This window comes from Myotis daubentonii, chromosome 12, assembly GCF_963259705.1.
Source record: "Myotis daubentonii chromosome 12, mMyoDau2.1, whole genome shotgun sequence".
NCBI classification, from domain to species: domain Eukaryota; kingdom Metazoa; phylum Chordata; class Mammalia; order Chiroptera; family Vespertilionidae; genus Myotis; species Myotis daubentonii.
This window is the reverse complement of record NC_081851.1, coordinates 14207510-14227386: the sequence shown is the minus strand read 5'-3', so window position 1 is coordinate 14227386 and position 19877 is coordinate 14207510. Positions and strand designations below refer to the sequence as shown.

Below are 19877 nucleotides of genomic sequence, written 5' to 3'. Positions count from 1 at the left end.
CTAAGATTTTGTTGAGGATTTTGGCATCTATGTTCATGAGGGATATTGGCCTGTAAGTCTCTTTCATTTTGTTGTCTTTACCTGGTTTTGGTATTAGGGTGATGCTGGCTTCATAGAATGAGCTTGGAAGTGTTCCTTCCTCTTGAATTTTTTGTAGTAGTCTGAGGAGGATAGGTTTTAGTTCTTCCTTGAATGTTTGGTAAAACTCCCCTGTGAAGCCGTCTGGTCCTGGGCTTTTGTTTCCTGGAAGCTTTTTGATGACTGCTTCAATTTCTTCCAAAGTTATTGGCCTATTGATATTTTTAGATTCTTCCTGATTGAGTTTTGGAATGTTGTATTTTTCTAGGAATTTGTCCATTTCCTCCAGGTTGTATAGTTTGTTGGAGTAGAGCTATCCATAGTATTTTTTAACAATCATTTGTATTTCTCTGGGGTCTGTTGTTATTTCGCCTCTATCGTTTCTGATTTTGTTTATTTGGGTCCTCTCTCTTTGCTTCTTGGTGAGTCTGGCTAGAGGTTTGTCAATTTTGTTTATCCTTTCAAAGAACCAGCTCTTGGTTTCATTGATTTTCTGTATTGTTTTTTTTGGTCTCTATGTCATTTATTTCTGCTCTAATCTTTATTATCTCCTTCCTTCTGTTCACTCTGGGGTTTTCTTGTTGCTGTCTTTCTAATTCTTTGAGTTGTAGAGTTAGATGATTTACTACCATTTTTTCTTGTTTTTTTGAGATAGGCTTGTAGAGCTATAAACTTCCATCTCAGGACTGCTTTAATTGTGTCCCATAGGTTTTGGATTGTTGTGTTTTCATTGTCATTACTTTCCAGGATATTTTTGATTTCTTCTTTGATCTCATTGGTAACCCAATCAATATTTAATAACATGCTATTCAGCTTCCAAGTGTTTCAGTATTTGGGGTTGTTTTTATTGTAGTTTATTTCTAATATTATGCCATCGTGGTCTGAGAAGATGCTTTTTATGATTTCAATCTTCTTGAATTTGGGGAGACTTTGCTTGTGACCCAATATGTGGTCTATTTTTGAACATGTCCCATGAGCATCAGAGTGGAATGTATGTTCTGTGGCTTTGGGGTGAAGTGTTCTGAAGATGTCTATTAAGTCCATCTGATCTAGTGAGTCATTTAGGATTGCTGTTTCTTTGCTGATTCTTTGTCTAGCGGACTTATCCAGTGATGTCAGTGGTGTATTTAAGTCCCCTACTATAATTGTATTGTTGTCGATCTCTCCTTTGATATCTTCCTGGAGTTTTTTTTATGAATTTGGGTGCTCCTGCATTGGGTGCATATATGTTTACCAGAGTTATATCTTCTTGTTTTATTGATCCCTTTAGTATGATGAAGTGGCCTTCCTTATCTCTTGTTATGGCCTTCACTTTGAGGTCTATTTTGTCTGATATAAGTATTGCTACCCCAGCTTTCTTTTCCTTTCCATTTGCCTGAAAGATATTTTTCCATCCTTTCACTTTCAGTCTGTGTGAGTCCCTTCTAATGAGGTGGGTCTCTTGTAGACAGCAGATGTATCGGTCATGTTTTTGTATCCATTCAGCCACCCGATGTCTTTTGATTGGAGCATTTAGTCCGTTTACGTTTAAAGTTATGATTGAAAGGTACTTGTTTGTAGCCATTTCTTTTTTAGTGTGGCTGTTTTCTTTCAGAACTTTTTATTTCTTTTTTTACACCAGTCCCTTTAGCATTTCTTGCATTGCTGGCTTGGTGGTGATAAACTCCCTTAGTCTTTGTTTGTCTGTGAAACTTCTTATTTCCCCTTCAATTTTGAATGATAGCCTTGCCGGATAGAGTATTCTTGGATTCAGTCCTTTGCTTTGCATCACTTTGTAAATTTCCGTCCATTCTTTTCTGGCCTGATGTGTATCTGTTGAGAAGTCATTTGATAATCTAATGGGAGATCCCTTGTATGTAACTTTCCTTGTCTCTCTTGCAGCTTGTAAGATTCTCTCTTTGTCCTGAACATTTGCCATGGTAATTATGATGTGTCTTGGTGTGGGTCTTTTCGGGTTCACCTTGTTTGGGACTCTCTGGGTTTGTGTGACTTTTTTCTTCCCCACCTCAGGGAAGTTTTCTGATATTATTTCTTCGAGTAGGTTTTCTAATCCTTGTTCCTCTTTCTGTTGTTCTGGCACCCCTATTATTCGGATGTTGTTTCGTTTTATGTTGTCCCAAAGCTCCCTTAGGCTCTCCTCCTGTCTTTTAATTTTTTTCTCCAATTGCAGTAAAGTTTGGGTGTGTTTTGCTTCCTTGTCTTCTAATTCACTAATTCGGTCCTCCGCTTCTCCTAGTCTACTGTTGATACTTTCAATGGTGTTTTTTATTGCAGCTATATCGCTCTTCATTTCTTCTTGGGTTTTCTTAATTTGTTGATTTTTTCATCTGTTTCTTCTAGCTTCTTGCATATGTTATTGATTTTTTCTTCCATCCAGTTTATGAACTCTAGGACCCTTATTCTGAATTCTTTTTCGGTCATGTTGCATGCCTCTGTATCACTTAGCTGCTTTTCTGGTGAGACCTCTTTTTCTTTCCTTTGGGGGTTTCTTTGTCTACCCATGTTTGACCTCACTGACATATCTAGAAGTTGAGTCATTCAGTGGCTGCTCCCTGGGTGGCAGTGACTCCTTGGTCTGTGGTTGCTCTTCAGGCGGTTGTGGTAGCAGTTGCTCTTCAGTTGGCAGCAGCTCCTCTGGTGGGTGCTGTTCACAGCTGTGGTAGTTCTTCTGGCTGGTGGGGGGAGGTTTCAGGTACAGCTGCTGTTCCTCAGACAGAGGGTGCGGTGCTCAGGAGGCTGCTGTTGTTTGGATCTGCTGCATTGATTTAAAGGCACAAAATACAACACAACAAGGCACCACGTACCAGGCACCACTCTGTGTTGTTGCTGGGATTGAAAATCCCTCTATAGGCCAGACCCTGTTGACTCCCAGGGACTGATCAAATTATTTTAATCCTTGATTTCGTTCAGGGTAGAGTCTGGGTGTGGTTGTGCTCCTTGCCTGGGGGCTAGGTAGGGGAGTCCCACACTCTGGAAAGAATGGCTGCCCTGATCCTGGGCCCAGGGGTGTTTCAGGACTCAATCCGCTGCCACCTCTCCCGGCCCCCCCTCTCTCCTCAGTCTCTCCCCAGATTGCACTCGTCTGCACCTTCTCCCTCTCTTCAGCACAGGTGAGTGTATGTATCCGGAATGTCTTATGAACAGGATTCAGTGAAAATAAACAAGTAAACGCCAGCCGCGGAAACTGGGAAGGCTGACTTTCTACAAGCTCTTCTATTACTGGCACTGCATGCTCTGGTCAGCTCTTTAGGCTGCTCCCCTGTAGGCTCAGTCCTCCGCGATCACAGAACCCAGCTCTCAAATCCCCCAGCAGCGCCAGAAATCCTGCGGATCTCCTTTCCCCAGTCAGGGGCTGTGCCTGTCCCAAGGGACGTTGCTATCTGCCACGAGGTCTCCCTCTAACCCTCTGGGCTCAGAGGTCTGGCAAACTTTCCTGCCCAGATCCCTGGTTTTTTACCTTTCCAGGAGAGCTCTGCCCTTCCCGGCTGCAAACCGTCTCACCAGCTGAGTAGTTTCGCCAATTTGGCGTGGGTGTTATTAGTTTCAGCTGCTCACTCCATTTGCTCAGGGAGACGACCTGGGACGCGTCAGCCTATATCGCTGCCATCTTGTTGAATCTCTCGGAAAGGACAATTCTTAACCAAAAGGGCCGATGACCCAGTCTAGCCCACACTAAGCCCTCCAGTCTGACAATAAGGACATAACAGAGCAATTCTGTCACAGCTCAGGGGAGCACCCCCAGGAGCACAGCTCGGATTCTGGAGACGCCCCAGGAGGGGTCCTGCCTCCCCTGAGTGCCTGGCCCCGTGCACAGTGGGCATGAGCTGTACGGGATGACAGCCTGTGTTTCTGTGTCTGTGAGGTCTGGGGCTGGGCTCAAACAATTTTGTTAACAAAGGAAATTTCACGCAGAACTCCGGTACAGGCCAAACAGGGCGGCTCTGGGAAAGCGAAGGGTTGGAGGGGTGTGGAGCCCACCCTTACTACACATGGAGCTTTCTAGAACACATGGAAACACCCTGCCTAGACCAGGACAGTGGCACCTGGTGAGGGCGGGAGGCAGAACAGGGCAGAGTGTGTGCGCCACGTGTGCACAATGTAGCCTGTGCCTGCTCCAGGGCCCGCTTGCCCTCGGTGGTCCGAGGGGCGGGTGCTGGGGTCTCAGGAGGAAAGAACGTGCTGGCTTTCCATGGCTATTTGCTGTCCTTCAGCTCCTTCTCTTTTTCATTTCAAATTGACATCTGCCCCGAAGGGAAAAGAATCAGACCTCCCCTGTGACAAGTGTGGGGCAGCTGCCCTCCTGTCTGCGGTGTGTGCCCACCTGAGCATGCCTAGGGCAGCCCTCCCTGCCTCCCTAGGATCACAGGGGGAGCACCTGTTGCAGGGAGGGCGGCACCTCCCGGTCAGGGCAGGTGGTCCCTTCCAGGCCTGCAGACCTCCCCTCCTGGTCCACGCCTCCAGCACACGCAGTCCCACGGCGCAGCCCCCCCCCCCCGGTATCATCAGACTGGTCCTACTGCACAGTCACAGCTGGGGACAGGGACTGTGTGCTTGTCGTCCCTGCACACAGCTGGTGTTGAGCTGAACTGCACTGAGAGCCAGGGACACACTAGGAGCGGCTCTGCTTCCTGCCCCACCAAGCAGTCTGCTCTGGACTCACTGGGGCACAGGGTGCCCAGTTCCCCAGCCCTGGCATGCTCCCCAAATAGCAGGCACGAGAAAAAGCCTCTTAGCAGCGGGGTTTGGGGGTGAGTCAACAAGTACTTGGTTTCCGTGAAGAGCACAGAAGCAGAATGAGCCCCCTCTTTCAGAAGGAAAAACTTGAACAAAAAAACCCACCTTCCTCTTTGAAAAGGATGTGTCATTGAAAGGCAACTGTGATACAGATCAGCGGCTCCCAAAGCCTCCGTCCATTCCAGCCCTGCTCTGCCCACCCCTTTGCCTCTGTCTCTTGATGAGAGAAGCTCGAGGAATCAGAACACTTAGGAAGACAATCCCTTTCCTCAGCGGATTCAGCATAAATCTGGCCCCTCGGTGACACTTCCAAGAACAGTGGCCGACTCCTCCTGTCGTGTTACCCTCCACCCAGTGTGAAGAGGGCGGGCTCCGCAGTGTCACACTGCCCCCCACAGAGCCTGTCTCTGCCCATAAGTTGCAGGAGCCCATGCCAGCACCATGGAGCTTTCTAGGCAATGGGAGGGGGGGGAGATAGGGCTCCTCCTGCACTTATTGTTGATACTTCAGAAGCTGAAGCCAATGTAAACGCTCTCAGTTTTTGTTTTAATTAAAAATTTAGCTCCCCACCCTCCTAGGATTTTGTTCTTCGGAAATTATAAAGACCCGAAGCGACTGTTAATGGTTGAGAAGGCTGGTCTCATTCCCTGATTCCCTTCTGCCTCCATGAGATGGCAAGAGTTTCCACCAGTTTCTAAGATGAAATTTACCACTGGGAGCTGCTCTGGCAACTCCAATCCATGTGAGGAAGGTGAGACCTTCCTGCAATCAGTGCTCTCTGCCTGGGCCACTAGGCCTTCCTTCAGGAAAGGGCAGTCCAAGCCTCCAGAAGAGTGACTCCCCATCACGGAGGGATGGAAGCAGGAGCTGCATGCTTAGGCCCCTCGGGGAGACAGGGAAGGGGTGTTGAGGAACTGCGGGTCCCCATTCCCGCTTCAGCATAACACCTCCACTTTCACCTCCTTTGTGCGTGGGACTTGCACACAGGCCTTAGCTTGAAGGAAAAGCACTGCTGATGGAAACAGGTCTGAGAACACAGGCTGAAGGGCACCATGCACCGCCCACTCCCCGTGCTGCCTGTGGTGGGGAACTGGAGCTCCAGGGACCACTCACAGGGGCTGTCATCTGAATTCTAGCCCGTGGAGAACATAATGCTGGTGAGTCAGCGGACCTGGAACATCCACGGGGAACCTGGGCCTTTTGCCAGACGGCCACCTCTGACTCTGGCCCAGCCCTGAGTCGTGGTCGTGTCCAGCTCCTGGAGGAGGGAGGGATGGGTGGACCCTGCCCTTAGGGAGTACGTGCCCTGCATGTCCTATATCTCCCATTTCTCCTGCTGGGACAGCCTCACACTCAGGACTCTCTCTGACTTAACTTTAAATCACTCTTCCACCTGCGCAATGACTGGGACTCCAAAGGACAGCAGTGTCCTGGCCTAAGGGCCATGCAGCAAAGGCAGCTGATACTTAGTACCCTGGGAGCCCCTCCACCTCCAGGGCCAGCTGCACCCAAAGCAGGGCCCTGAGAGCAATCCCCTCCCAGGGGCCTGGGCTCTCCGGCGGAGCCGGGGAGGGGCGGGGGGGGGGGCCTGGAAGAAGGTAAAGGAAAGAACCACCACCTGAGGGAGGAGGCGGGTTCCCTAGAGAATGAGCCTTCACCAGCATCTCCTCACCAGCAACGTCGGGAATCCATGGGCCACCAGTCACTGCTCTTCCCTGAGAAGGACTAGGATGCCCTGTGCCTCAGGCCTGCCAGCTGCTCTCTGACAGCAGCCCTGGGTCCCCTCCAAACGGACACCAGGGTCTCCATTTTGCAGACAGTTCTAGGTCCCCCTGAGCGTGAGTACTGCGCTGCCAGGAATCGCCGTGGGCAGTGCTGGGCGTGCAGTATGGGGGGCCCTGGGGCAGGCTCCGCAGGCATCTGAACAGGCCTGGGCTCTGGCTCAGGGGGGATCCAGGCTGAGGCAGCCAGAGGGTTTGCCTGGAGGGCCGGAGCTAGAGCCACACAGCCTGCTGGCAGGCCCAGGGGAGGGGTTTCTCCCGGTTCCTGCTGGAGCCCAGGCAGGGCTTCCGCTCTGCAGAGCCTGGGAGACTGGGCCGACTGCTGAGTGGCCACAAGGAACACAGAGCGAGCCCGTCCCAGCTGCACAGGGCACAGCACCCCGACACCCAACAGTCACTGGCTGCAGTTTCAGTGTCTGTCCAGGAGCACAGAGGGACTGCCTCCTGCCCTGTGCTCACTCACCTCACCTTCTCCCAGGGGTGCTCCTGATTTGTAAACCAGGGGCCAGGTCCTGAAGCTGAGCCAGGCAGCGTTGAGAGCCGGGGCCCTGTCTGTCTTTGCTGGGCTTGTCAAATTACAGTTATGCTTGTCATAGCTCCCAGGGTCCAGTGGGAGGTAAGATGATGAAAAATCATAACCCCTTCTCTTCTTGTCAGTTTCTAACTCCTCTGGGGCGGTCATTTCCAGCTCTTCTGCTGTCCTCAGATCCTGTCATCTCTAGGTCATAAGCAGAATGTCTTTTTAAGTTTTAAGCTGTATTTCTCCCATCTGTTGCACATTTTAAATTTCCCAGTGCTCATCCCCAGATGCTCCTTTTCATAGCATCCTGCCCTGGTTGCACCGTGCAAAGTGGTTTACTCTGCTGTCATGATGAGCATTTTAAAGCTTTTGTCTCTGTGCCCAATGCCTACTGACCCTGTTGCTCTCACATTGGTTTGTCTCTGGTGTTGCAGACGCTCCTCAGGTGTCCGGGAATCCTGACCTCTCATGGGCTCCCCCTGGAACATATGACCCGACTACCCTGCTGGGAGTGTCTCCCGCTAATCAGATGCCTTGAAGAGGACCATAATTTCCCATGTAAGGTGCGAGCACGCAAGGCTACTGGCATCTGGGAGGCATCCAACCTGTCAATCCTCCCCGAATCCCCTTGTTTTTCAGTCTAGGACACCTGCCCTCCTCGCCATGGACCGGCCTCCAGGGCAGGGACCCTGTCAAGTCTCCTCCCGGAGAATAAACCTCCAATGTTGCCTGAAGTTAGCCCAAACTCTGGTTCACCTCCGTTCAGGAGCCGCTTGCTGCTACCAATTTCTGAGCAGTGGTGTGGGTCCCAGGGCTCAGGCCCAGCCATCCAGATGGCGGAGTTACCCTCCCAAAGTCACACAGCTGTAGGCGGAGCTGAGTTCTGAACCTGTGTCTGTGGGATGCCAAACCTGTCCACAGCGTCACCCACCTGCTGACCACCTCTCATTCTGGGAGGCGCCTCCTGCCCCTGTGAGCCGGGGTCTTTGGGAAGGACCTCGGGCCGAGATGCTCATCCCTCTTGGTTCTGGAGCGACCCGTGACTCACCGTGGGTGCGGCCTGGGTGCCGGGAAGTGGAGGTGGAGGTGGAAGGAGCTGTAGTGATGGCTGAGGATGAACAGGCCCCGGAGCCCAGCTCTGATGGCCGGGGCTTGGTGGCTGGGTCAGCGGAGGCATCTCCTCGAGTGTGGTCAAGGCTGCCTCTGTGTGGGGCCACTCCCTTTGGTATTGGGTCCCCAGGGCCTGGGGCAGAGAGGGACAGTGAGAAATGAGGCTGCAATATCCCATGCCAAGTTGGGGCGATCACCTGAGGCCTAAAAGCAGAGGCAGAAGGGCCAGGGAGCCCAGGGACAAAAGCGGGGCTGTGTGCCTCATGGTCTGTGGTCTAAGGGGGGGCCTTGGCGGCAGCCTGAGTTGGAGGCCCCAGGATGCCGGCTCTGGCTCTAACCATGGCTCACAGTGTGAATCCCCAGCAGCCGGGAGGAAATAAAGGGTGCGCTCAGGAAGCTGAAAAAAATGTTGGTAAAAGTCCAACACATTAACTACTGGCCCCCCTGCCGTGTCCCTCAATCCCTGATCACTAGTGAGTAGACCTGGCCTGTGGCTGCTCAGGACCACTCCCGACCTGGGGCCAGGCCCTCAAGGTCCGGGATGTGCACCCTGCAAACGGGCTTCCCTTCTGATTGGAGAAAGATGTTCACTGCCACCCTAATAATCATCTGTTTAAGAAGTCTTCATCTCTCATGGTGACTGATTGCAAGAATGAGTTTTACCTTGTATGTTTGGCAATCTCTGAGTTTTCTACTGTGAACATATACTCTTGTCCAAGTTAAAGGAAACCCCAATGAAAACAGCAACATTGGGAGCAAAAACAAACCTAAAAGACCTTGGACTACCTCGTAGTAGGAAAGGGGATGGCTCTCCAAATACAAATGAAAAACGAATGCGGTTGGAGTTCCTCAGAGCATCAGGACAAGGCTGTTTTGAACAGTGTCCTGCTCCAGGCAGCCAGAGGGCTATGGTCCCGGAGCCACGCCCACTGTGGGGATTCTGGGCTCTCCACTCTCCGAGGACCTGCTGCCCTTGCCCTTCAGCCACCCAGTGTCTGGACTCACCGGGAAGTTTTAAGCACCCACGCCTTTCAATTGAAACCAAGGGGAGATTTGGATTCTGAAAGATAACCTTGATGAGAAGCAAGATTCAAGTCTGGTGGGATGAATCTGAAAGGCGTCCACTGCGTGAAGTCAGAGTGAGCAGTAGCCGGGAGGCGGATGCGCCAGACAGCAGCCAGGGCAGAGAGCGCGCGTTTCCAACAGCATGCTGGGCAGGCAGGCAGGGGACCAGCACACGGCAGCCCAGGAATCAGAGGGATGCATGTGACAAAGTCAGTGCCACATCAACTGACAGGAGCAGTGTGAGAATCACCCGTTTACTTTTACAGTGACCTTGTGTTTATATGATAGTGGTTTTCCATTTACGGTACGGATAACAATCTTTTAAAATAAAGTGGAAACTGCAAGTCAATTCAAGGGGAAGTATGTAAGTATCACTCAGGTGAAATAGACTTTGCAAAATCATGGAGATGGTATGAGGATGGCTGAAGACAGAAAACAATGCAGTAGCTAAAGGCTTCTGTGGACCAGGGCTCCCAGCTGATGGTGACAGTGAGCTGATGTCCTGTCTGTCCACTGCTGCCCTCACAGCAGCATCCAAGACGTCAGAGGACCTCAGCACAGTCCTAAAACGTCGCTTAGGGCTGAACCCCGCTGAGCAACTTCGATCCGATTATTTGAGATGCTGAGTGGAGCAGTAAATTCTTCAAAACACAGAACACATCTAAAAATGGACTGCTCTGCAAAAGCCAAGATTCTGTGCTCTGACTCAGAAGGTGGAGACAAGGGCAGCAGATTTGAAGTTAGCGGCCCAAAAATGAGTCTGAAAAATCTCACTTGACAGGAGGTGTGCAGTTTCGGAAGCATAGCGACCTCTGATGAGTTCTGCGCTGCACAGGTCTACAAGCCTGCAGGTGCGACAGAGGGGGCGGCACTGGGCCCGGGGCCTCACTTAGCACTGACACCCTGGCCCAGGGACCTGGCATGGATGCCCCAAGCCTCCCCTAACACTGCGCTGTGCTGGAGTCAGGTCCAGAGGCTGGGACCACTGGTCTCCTTTAAAGTCAAAATCCAGGTTGGCTACTTTAAGCTTGGCTTGGAATTTGGGTCAGGAGGAGGGGTCCACTATGGGTCATCTGGCCTTTAGCTACTGTTTTTCTGTTTGTTTTTTGAATTTCAGACATGAAGGCAGGTACATTGTGAAGACACTGATGGATTTGAAATCCCCACTGTCTGAGAAATGGAGGGGCTAGTGAGAAGCAGGTTTGATGTCAGAGGAGGTCCAGAACCTCAGGCGTTTACAGAAAGCCGGCCCGGCTGATGAAGACTTGGCCTTGTCCTCACTTCCGCTTCTGCAAAAACGACTCTTTATGTGCCGAGTTGCTAAATTGTGATCCCCCGATAACCCAAGAGAGGAAGGAAAAACAAAACAAAACAGCAAATAAATGAAATGAATAACAAATGACTGCGTTAGCTAAATGTTCTTGGGAAATCAGAGTCCTGTCCTGCCCAGGAGAGTTGGAAACAATACCCACAGCACAATCAGAATCAGGACTCGATGAACCATTACGCTCTGACCCCACTTAATTAATTTAGTGGCATCCTTGTGCCCAGACTTTACTTAGCACGTGAGGAGGATTCTATATTGCTCTAGGAGCCAATACCTTAGACTATTTTTCAATTTCAACGTGTTAAATTATTAAATAAGAATGTTTATTGGTTTAGGACCCAGTTTTTCTTAGTCCTCCACCCTAGTGACAAGATCCCTGGCAACTTGGCTCTCACACAACTAACTCCTGCTCCTGTTCGAACACCTTGGGACACTTCCTGGTGTGCTTCTGGCTGCTTCAACGGGACAGGCCACCTGAACTGCTCACTAATAGTCCTTGTGCATCTCAAACAGCCTCTCATGGAAGGATGAGTTTGAAATTCATCTTTTTCAGACCAAAATACTGTCAACATCAAGAATTATTCCCATTTCGATCCCTACGCATCTTCTACTGCAAACCTACACTTCATGACCTTTAAATTATGGAGTCTCATCAGAGCAGACAATTGGCCTAACTTCCTGAACATGTCATGTACATGAGCGTAACTGACTTATCTGATTTCTGACTTAGGATTCAAGTTCATAGCAGGTCCACCATTATTTCTCTCTCCACAGCACCACCTGGTGGACACAGCTCACACCACAGGAGAAGGAACCCACTACCAGTGATGGTGAACCTTTTGGGCTCTGCCTGTCAGCATTTTGAAAAACCCTAACTTAACTCTGGTGCCGTGTCACATATAGAAATTTTTTTGATATTTGCAACCATAGTAAAACAAAGACTTATATTTTTGATATTTATTTTATACTAGGGGCCCGGTGCACGAAATTCGTGCACTGGGTGGTGGGGGGAGTGTCCCTCAGCCCAGCCTGCCCCCTCTCACATACTGGGAGCCCTCAGGCGTTGACCCCCATCACCCTCCAATCGCAGGATCGGCCCCTTGCCCAGGCCTGACGCCTCTGGCCTAGGCGTCCAGCCCCGGGCAGCGGGGACTTGCAGTGGCAGCGGGGGGGCGGGGGGGGAAGGAAGCCGCGATCGCTCGGGCTCCGCCCCTGCCCCTTCAGGACCCCTCTGGCTGAGGCGTCCGGCTCGTACCTGCCTCACATGGCAGTTGGAACTAAAGGAGAGATGTAAAGTGTGAAACTAGCTAAAGGGTGCTGAGCCCAGAAAGAGCCCCCATTACATGGCTGCTGTTACTAATATCTACCACTGACCTGCTCATTCATGGATCCAAACAGTTGTTTCTTTATCTTTTTTTTAAAAAAAATTATTTTATTGCTTAAAGCCATGGTTGGCAAACCGAGGCTCTCGAGCCACACGCAGCTCCCTGCCCTTCCCCTCCAGCCCCCGAGTGTGCCTCCTCCACAAAACACCACGTGCGGGCATGCACATACAGTGCGATTGAGACTTTGTGGCCCATGCACAGAAGTCGGTTATTTTGTGAAAGAGCCGGTATTTTGTGGAAGAGCCACACCCAAGGGGCCAAAGAGCAACATGTGGCTCGTGAGCTGCGGCCCGCGGATCCGCAGTTTGCCGACCACTGGCTTAAAGTATTACAAAGAGTACTACATGTTTCCTTTTTTCCCCATTGACCTTCCCCTGGCCTACCCTACCCCCCAGTATCTTGAGTCCATTGTTTATGCTTATATGCATGCATACAAGTCCTTCCGTTGATCCCTTACCTCCCCCACCAACCCTCCCCAGCCTTCCCGCTGTAGTTTGACAGTCTGTTCCAAGCTGCTCTGCCTCTGTATCTATTTTTGTTCACCAGTTTATAATGCTCTTTATTATCCATAAATGAGTGAGATCATGTGGTATTTTTCTTTCATTGACTGGCTTATTTCACTTAGAATAATGCTCTCCAGGTCCATCCACACTGTTGCAAATGGTAAGAACTCCTTTTTTTTTTTTTTTTTTTTTTTTACAGCAGCATAGTATTCCATTGTGCAGATGTACCACAGTTTTCTAATTCATTTATCTGCTGATGGGAATTTAGGCTGTTTCTAAATCTTAGCTATGGTAAATTGTGCTGCTATGAACATAGGGGTACATGTATCCTTTCTGGTTGGTGGTTTTGGTTTCTTGGGATATATTCCTAGAAGTGGGATCACTGGGTCAAATGGGAGTTCCCTTTTTAACGTTTTGAGGAAACTCCATACTGTTATCCACAGTGGCTGCACCAGTCTGCATTCCCACCAGCAGTGCACGAGTGTTCCTTTTTCTCCACATCCTCGCCAGCATTTGTCCTTTGTTGAACTGTTGATGATAGCCATTCTGACAGGTGTGAGATGATACCTCATTGTCGTTTGAATTTGCCTCTCTCTGATGATTAGTGACTTGGAGCATGTTTTCATATGTCTCTTAGTTTCTGAATGTCCCCTTCTGAAAAGTGTCTATTCAGGTACTTTGTCCACTTTTTATTGGATTGTTTATCTTCCTTTTGTTAAGCTGTATGAGTTCCCTGTACATGTTGGAGATTAAACCATTATCGGTGATAACATTGGCAAATACTTTATCCCATGCAGTGGGCTTTCTTGTTGTTCTATTGATAGTTTTGTGTGTGTGTGTGTGTGTGCGTGTGTGTGTGTGTGTTTGTTTGATATGCAGAAGCTTTTTATTTTGATGTAGTCCCATTTGTTTATTTTCTCTTTAGTTTCTATTGCCCTAGGTGCTGTATCGGTAAAGATATTGCTACCACAAATGTCTGCTATTTTGCTGCCTATTGCTTCTTCTAAGATTTTTATGGTTTCCTATCTTAAAGTCCTTTATCCATTTTGAGTTTACTTTTGTGTATGGTGGAAGTTGGTGGTCTATTTTCATTTTTTTGCAAGTATCTGTCCAGTTTTCCCAACACCATTTATTGAAGGGATTCTCTTGTCTCCATTGTATGCTCTTGCCTCCTTTGTCAAACATTAATTGAGCATGCTGGCTTGTGTTGATTTCTGGGTTCTCTGTTCTGTTCCACTGGTCTTTATGTTTGTTCTGGTGCCAGTACCAGGCAGTTTTGAGAACAGTGGATTTGTAGTATAGCTTGCTATCTGGTATTGTGATCCCTCCTACATTGTTCTCTCTCAAGATCGCTGCAGCTATTTGGGGTCTTTTTTTATTCCAGATGAATTTTTGGAGAGTTTGTTCTAGATCTCTGAAGTGTGACATTGGTATTTTAATGGCGATTGCATTGAATTTATAGATTGCTTTGGGTAGTAGGGGCATTTTAATGATGTTGATTCTACCAATCCATGAACATGGTATATTCTTCCATTTGTTCATATCTTCCTCTCTCTCTTTTTTTCAATGTTGTGTTGTTTTCTGAGTACAGGTCTTTTATGTCCTCAGTTAAGTTTATTCCTAAGTATCTTAATTTTTTTTTTTTTTTGGTGAAATGGTAAATGGGATTTTTTTTTTCGCTTCTCTTTCTGTGAGTTCATTATTAGTGTATAAAAAGGCCACAGATTTCTGGGTGTTAACTTTATATCCTGCTACTTTATCAACTTCACTTATTAGGTCCAGTAGTTTTTTAATGGAGTTTTTGGGGTTTTTTATATATAGTAACATGTCATCTGCTAATAAGGACAGTTTTACTTCATCTTTTCCAATTGGATGCCTTTTATTTCCTTTTCTTGTCTGATCACTATGGCTAGCACTTCCAGTACTATTTCAAACAGGAGTGGTGAGAGTGGGCATCCCTGTCCTCTTCCCATTTATAGGGGAAATGAGTTTAGTTTTTGCCCATTGAGTTTGATGTTGCCTGCAGGTTTGTCATTTAAGGCTTTTATTATGTTGAGGTATGGTCCCTTTATTCCCACTTTGCTGAGAGCTTTTATCAAGAAAGGGTGTTGGATTTTGGCAAATGCTTTTTCTGCATTGATTGATATGATTATGTGATTTTTGTCTCTCAGTTTGTTTATGTGATGTATCACATTTATTTATTTGTGGATATTGTACCATCCTTGCATCCTCAGAATAAATCCAACTTCGTCATGGTGTATGATCTTTATAATGTAATGCTCAATTCGATTTGCTAGAATTTTGTTGAGGATTTTTGCATCTATGTTCATCAAGGATATTGGCCTGTAGCTCTCTTTTTTGTGGTGTCTTTATCAGGTTTTGGAATTAGGGTAATGCTTGCTTCATAGGAAGAGCTTGGAAGTGTGCCTTCCTCTTGAATTTTTTGAAATAGTCTGTGGAAGACAGGTTGAAGTTCTTTGAATGCTTGGTAGAACACCCCTGTAAAGCCATCTTGACCAGGGCTTTTGTTTGCTGGAAGATTTTTGCTCACTGCTTCAATTTCTTCGGGAGTCATTGGCCTATTCAGGTTTTTTGATTCTTCGTGATTGAGTTTTGGGAGCTTGTATTTTTCAAAGAATATGTCTATTTCATCTAGGTAGTCCACTTTGTTGGAATAGAGTTGTTCAAAGTACTTTTTCATAATCATTTGTATTTCTGTGGGATTGGTTGTTACTTCATTTCTTTCATTTCTAATTTTATTTGGGCTCTCTCACTTATCTTCTTGGTGAGCCTGGCTAGAGGTTCATCAATCTTGTTTATCCTTTCAAAGAACTAGCTTTTGGTTTTGTTGAACTTTATTATTGTTTTTTTGGTCTCTATGTCACTTATCTCCATGCTGATCTTTATTATTAGCTTCTTTCTGCTTACACTGGGATTTTCTTGTTGCTCTCCATCTAATTCTTTGAGTTGTAGGGTTAGATAATTTATTACCATTTTTTTCTTGTTTTTTTGAGATAGGCCTGCAAAGCTATGAACGTCCCCCTCAAGACTGCTTTCACTGTGTCCTATAGATTTTGGAAGTTGTGTTTTCACTGTCATTTGTTGCCATGATGCTTTTTCACTTCTTCTTTGATCTCTTTGGTAACCCAATCATTACTAAAAAGCATTCTATTTAGCCTCCAGGTTTTGATTTTTTAATTGTTTTTATTGAGTTGATTTCTCCTTTTTTGCCATTGTGATCTGAGAAGATGCTTGATATGAATTCTATCTTCTTGAATTTGAAAAAAACTTTACCTGTGCCCCAATATGTGGTCTATCTTTGAAAATGACCCATGTGCACTTGAGAAGAATGTATATTCTGTGGCTTTGGGGTGTAATGTTCTGAAGATGTCAATTCCATCTGATCTAGTGAGTCATTTAGGATTGCTGTTTCTTTGCTGACTTTTTGTTTAGGGGATTTGTCCAGTGGTGTTAGTGGGGTACTAAAGTCCCCTACTGTGGGAAACTGTTTATTGCCTTCACTATCTGATAAGCATAGACAGAGCACTCCCTGAAACCCCCCCCCCCCCAAGGCTGGGTGCCTTTGAAGCCCTAGCAAAGCCCGGAGCTAGGCGCCACCTCTGTTTGTCCAGACAGTGGTAGCTGAAACTACTCCCCCATTTATTATTATGTAAATCCTTGCTGATGGGCTAGTCTGCTTGTTACTGGGGGGTCGCCTGCCTAAGGGCTACTCCAGATCAATAAAAGATTGGAGCAGCCTGAGCATGGGTGGAATTCCCTCTCCTTGAGTTGGACTTGCCCGCCTGGACCTCCGATATTGCAAAATTATCTCGTGTCTTTTCTCTCATTTGTTGTGCGGCTCCTCTTTCAGGTACAGAACCCTACTCCACGCGGGTCGTGGAAGGAAACACACTCAACACCCTACTATGACTGTATTGCTGTCAATCTCTCCCTTGATATCCTCCAGAAGTTTTGTTATGTATTTGGGTGCTCCTCTATTGAGAGCCTCTATGATTACGAGAGTTATATCTTCTTGTTGAATTGCTCCCTTTAGTATTATGAAGTGGCCTTCCTTATCTCTTGTTATGTTCTTCACTTTGAGATCTAATTTGTCTGATATAAGTATTGGTACCCCAGCTTTTTTTTTTTTTTCATTCGTCTGAAAAAACCTTTTCCAACCTTTCACCATCAGTCTGTGTGAGTTCTTTGTTCTAAGATGAGTTTCCTGTAGACAGGAGATATATGGGTCATGTTTTCTTATCCACTCAGCTACCCTATGTCTTTTGATTGGGGCATTTGATCCATTTACATTTAAAGGTACTTGTTTGTCACCATTTTTATTCTTTATGCCTGTGTTCCTTCTTCCCTTCCTATTTCTTCTTTTTATAGCACACCCTTTAGCATTTGTTGCATTGTTGGTTTGGGGGTAATAAACTCCCTTAGTCCTTTTTTGTCTGTAAAGATCCTGATTTCACCCTCAATTTTAATTGATAGCCTTGCTGGATACAGTATTCTTGGATTCAGACCCTTTCTTTGCATGACTTTGTATATTTCATTCCATTCCCTTCTGGCCGATGTGTTTCTGTTGGGAAATTAGTCAATAGTCTGATGGCAGATCCTTTGTAGGTAACTTTCTGTCTCTCTCTGGCAGCCTTTCAGATTCTTACTTTGTAGTTGGTGTTGCCAATTTAATTATAATGTGTCTTGTTATCAATCTTTTGGGGTTCATCTTGTTTGGGACTGTGTGAGCTTTTTCTTCCCGATATCAGGGAAGTTTTCTGTCATTATTTCTTCAAACAGATTTTCTATTCCTTGTTCAGTTTCCTCTTCTTCTGGCACCCCTATTACGCGGATGTTGTTTCTTTTTGTGTTGTCCCAAAGTTCCCTTAGGCTCTCGTCCTATTTTTTAAGTTTCTTGTATAGATGCTGCTCTGCTTGGGCATTTTTCCTATCTTGTCTTCTAGCTCACTGATGTGGTCCTCCACTTCTTCTAGTGTACTGTTGATGCTTTCTATTGAGTTCTTTATTGCAGCAATGTCATTTTTTCATTTGTTCTTGCTTCTTTTCATTTCTTCTTGGTTCCTACACATATTGTTGAATGTGTCTTCCATCCTTTTCAGTGACCTTATGACCACTTCTCTGAATTCTTTCTCTGTCATACTGCTTGCCTAAATTTCATTTCCTTCCTTTTCTGGTTAGTCCTCCTTTCTTTTGTATGCGGGCTGTTTCTTTGTCTCCCCATGATCTCTCCTCTCAGTGCTTCTGGTTATGTAGCTCTCTGTCTCCTGCACTGACTTTCTTCAGGCAATGCCAGCTGTGTTTACTTTGCCAGTTCCAGGTGAGTGCTCTTTGATTCAGCTGTTCCTTCTGCTCTGTGACAAGGCACAGGGCTTGTCCGTGAGTTCGCACATTTGTCTCCCTCAGAGAAAACCTGCCAGGTGCCCGTGGTCGGGGAGGTTGGAGTTCTGGCATTCCTAGATTCGCAGCTGAGATAACTGGTCCCTGGAAGTTTTGGTTTTAAAGTCCCAGGAAGCATCTGAGATCTCCCCAGTTGAAGGTAAGACTGGGGTTCTGATCACAGTCCGTCTCTAATCACAGCCATCTCCCCTACAAGATGGCTTGGTCTCTACAGCAGAGCTGGCCACTCCAGAAGAGATTTCAGCTGCTGTAGAGTCTGCCCAATCATGGGCGGCCAGTCTGCCAGTCCCAACAGTCCCTTGGAGTATAGCTGTCCCTCACTCACAAATACTGATACTCCATGCACTCTCCTTTCGTTCTCTCACTCTCACACTATCTAGAAGCCTGCAGTCCTGTCAACAGCCATCTTACTTCTATTTTTTTGTTTTGTTAATCCTCACCTGAGGATATTTTTTCAGAGAGTGGAAGGGAGGCACAGAGTCAGAGAGAAAAACATCTTTGTGAGAGAGACACATTGATTGGGTGCCACCCACACACCTTGACCGGGCCAGGCATTGAGCTTGAAACCCAGGTACTTGCCCTTGAACAGACTGAAACCCTGGACTCTGTGATATTAGAGATGATGCTCTAACCACTGAGAAAAACCAGCCTGGGCAGTCAAGCATCTTTTCTCTGAAAGGGTTGCTAAGTCAATTCGGCTGATTATCATTAATTAACTCAACTTAGACAATAACACAAGGGGAGGTGTGAGTGTGAAAAAAAATTATGTATCCTGTATGAAAACCAGAGGCAACAGATACCTCTAGATAAATGTTAATAAGTTTGTTATCATTTCCCTGCATGTGAGGATTTTACCTAATTCACCTCCTGTAAAGACTTGGAATGCAAGCATTAGTCCCCAAACACTAGTATGGATGCATGTACACATTGTGTTTTTTGAGTTTCGAGGGACACACCAGGTCCCGAAGTGGTGAATGTCACCCAGAAAGGCGTGTGCACAGGTCACACTCAAGAGGCGGCTTGTCATGGGCCCTGGTGCTGTCACAGCTGCCCCTGAAAGGGCATGAGTCTCAGGCCTGGGTTGGTCTTCAGGAAGTCCTGGTGTCCTTCATAAAATTTAAATGCTCAGGGTGCACGTTTGGCAGGTTTATAGGTAAGTCATGTAGAACATGGTATTTAAAAGTAAATTGAAAACTAAGCCATGTTTAAGGCAAGTAAGATGCACTTTCCCCCTCTCCCAAACCTTAACATCTCTGAAATCAGGATGCAGCTTCGAGCCTGTCTCACAGTCACTGTCGACCAGGTGGCAACTGTGACAAAATCGTCACTGCCACAACCCATTTATCTTCTTCTTATGTGAGCACCCTTGTCTGACAGCCTCTTAGATTCGATGAAATACATACAGCACATGCAAGTAGGAATCCACTTCAAAAGCTCTGGAAATTCCACATGACAACCCTGAATGATGAGGTACAGTGCACACCGTGGTGGCAGGACTCAAGGCCAGATCAAGTCAGAGAAGAAAACTGGACCCGCTTGTCACAGTGACAGGAAGATCAGAGCCACAGGAGGCCTCGCTGAAGACCTTGCAGCTGTCCATCACGTGTTAAATGCACCGGGGATCTCCCTACAGAAGTGGCCTGGAGGAAACATCCGCTGTGGAGCTATCTCTGCAGGAACTGTGTGGAGATCAGTTCTGGATATTCGAGTCCCTACCACAGTGTCCATGATTTGTGAGGCTCCTCATGCTGAAGGACCTGAATTGTTCTGGGAGAACATGCAGCCACACTGACGGGGGTTTATATTTCCTACTTGGGTGTTCACATACCAAAGGAGACAGATGTGGTGTGTGTAGCATGCCCCCTTCAGTCTCCTACACACACACACACACACACACACACACACACACACACACACATGTACACACCTAGCACGCAGTCTCCTTGGTTCTCCCAT

At 47.1% G+C, this 19877-nt stretch overlaps 1 protein-coding gene across 1 annotated transcript in view; it reads right to left on the bottom strand.

Moving 5' to 3' along the window:
- The window catches only part of LOC132213903 (protein Daple-like), an 80542-nt gene that overhangs the window by 26530 nt on the left and 34135 nt on the right, over positions 1 to 19877 (bottom strand). The window contains 1 exon segment of the mRNA XM_059660784.1: positions 8162 to 8356. Coding sequence (XP_059516767.1) covers positions 8162 to 8356 — 195 coding nt within the window.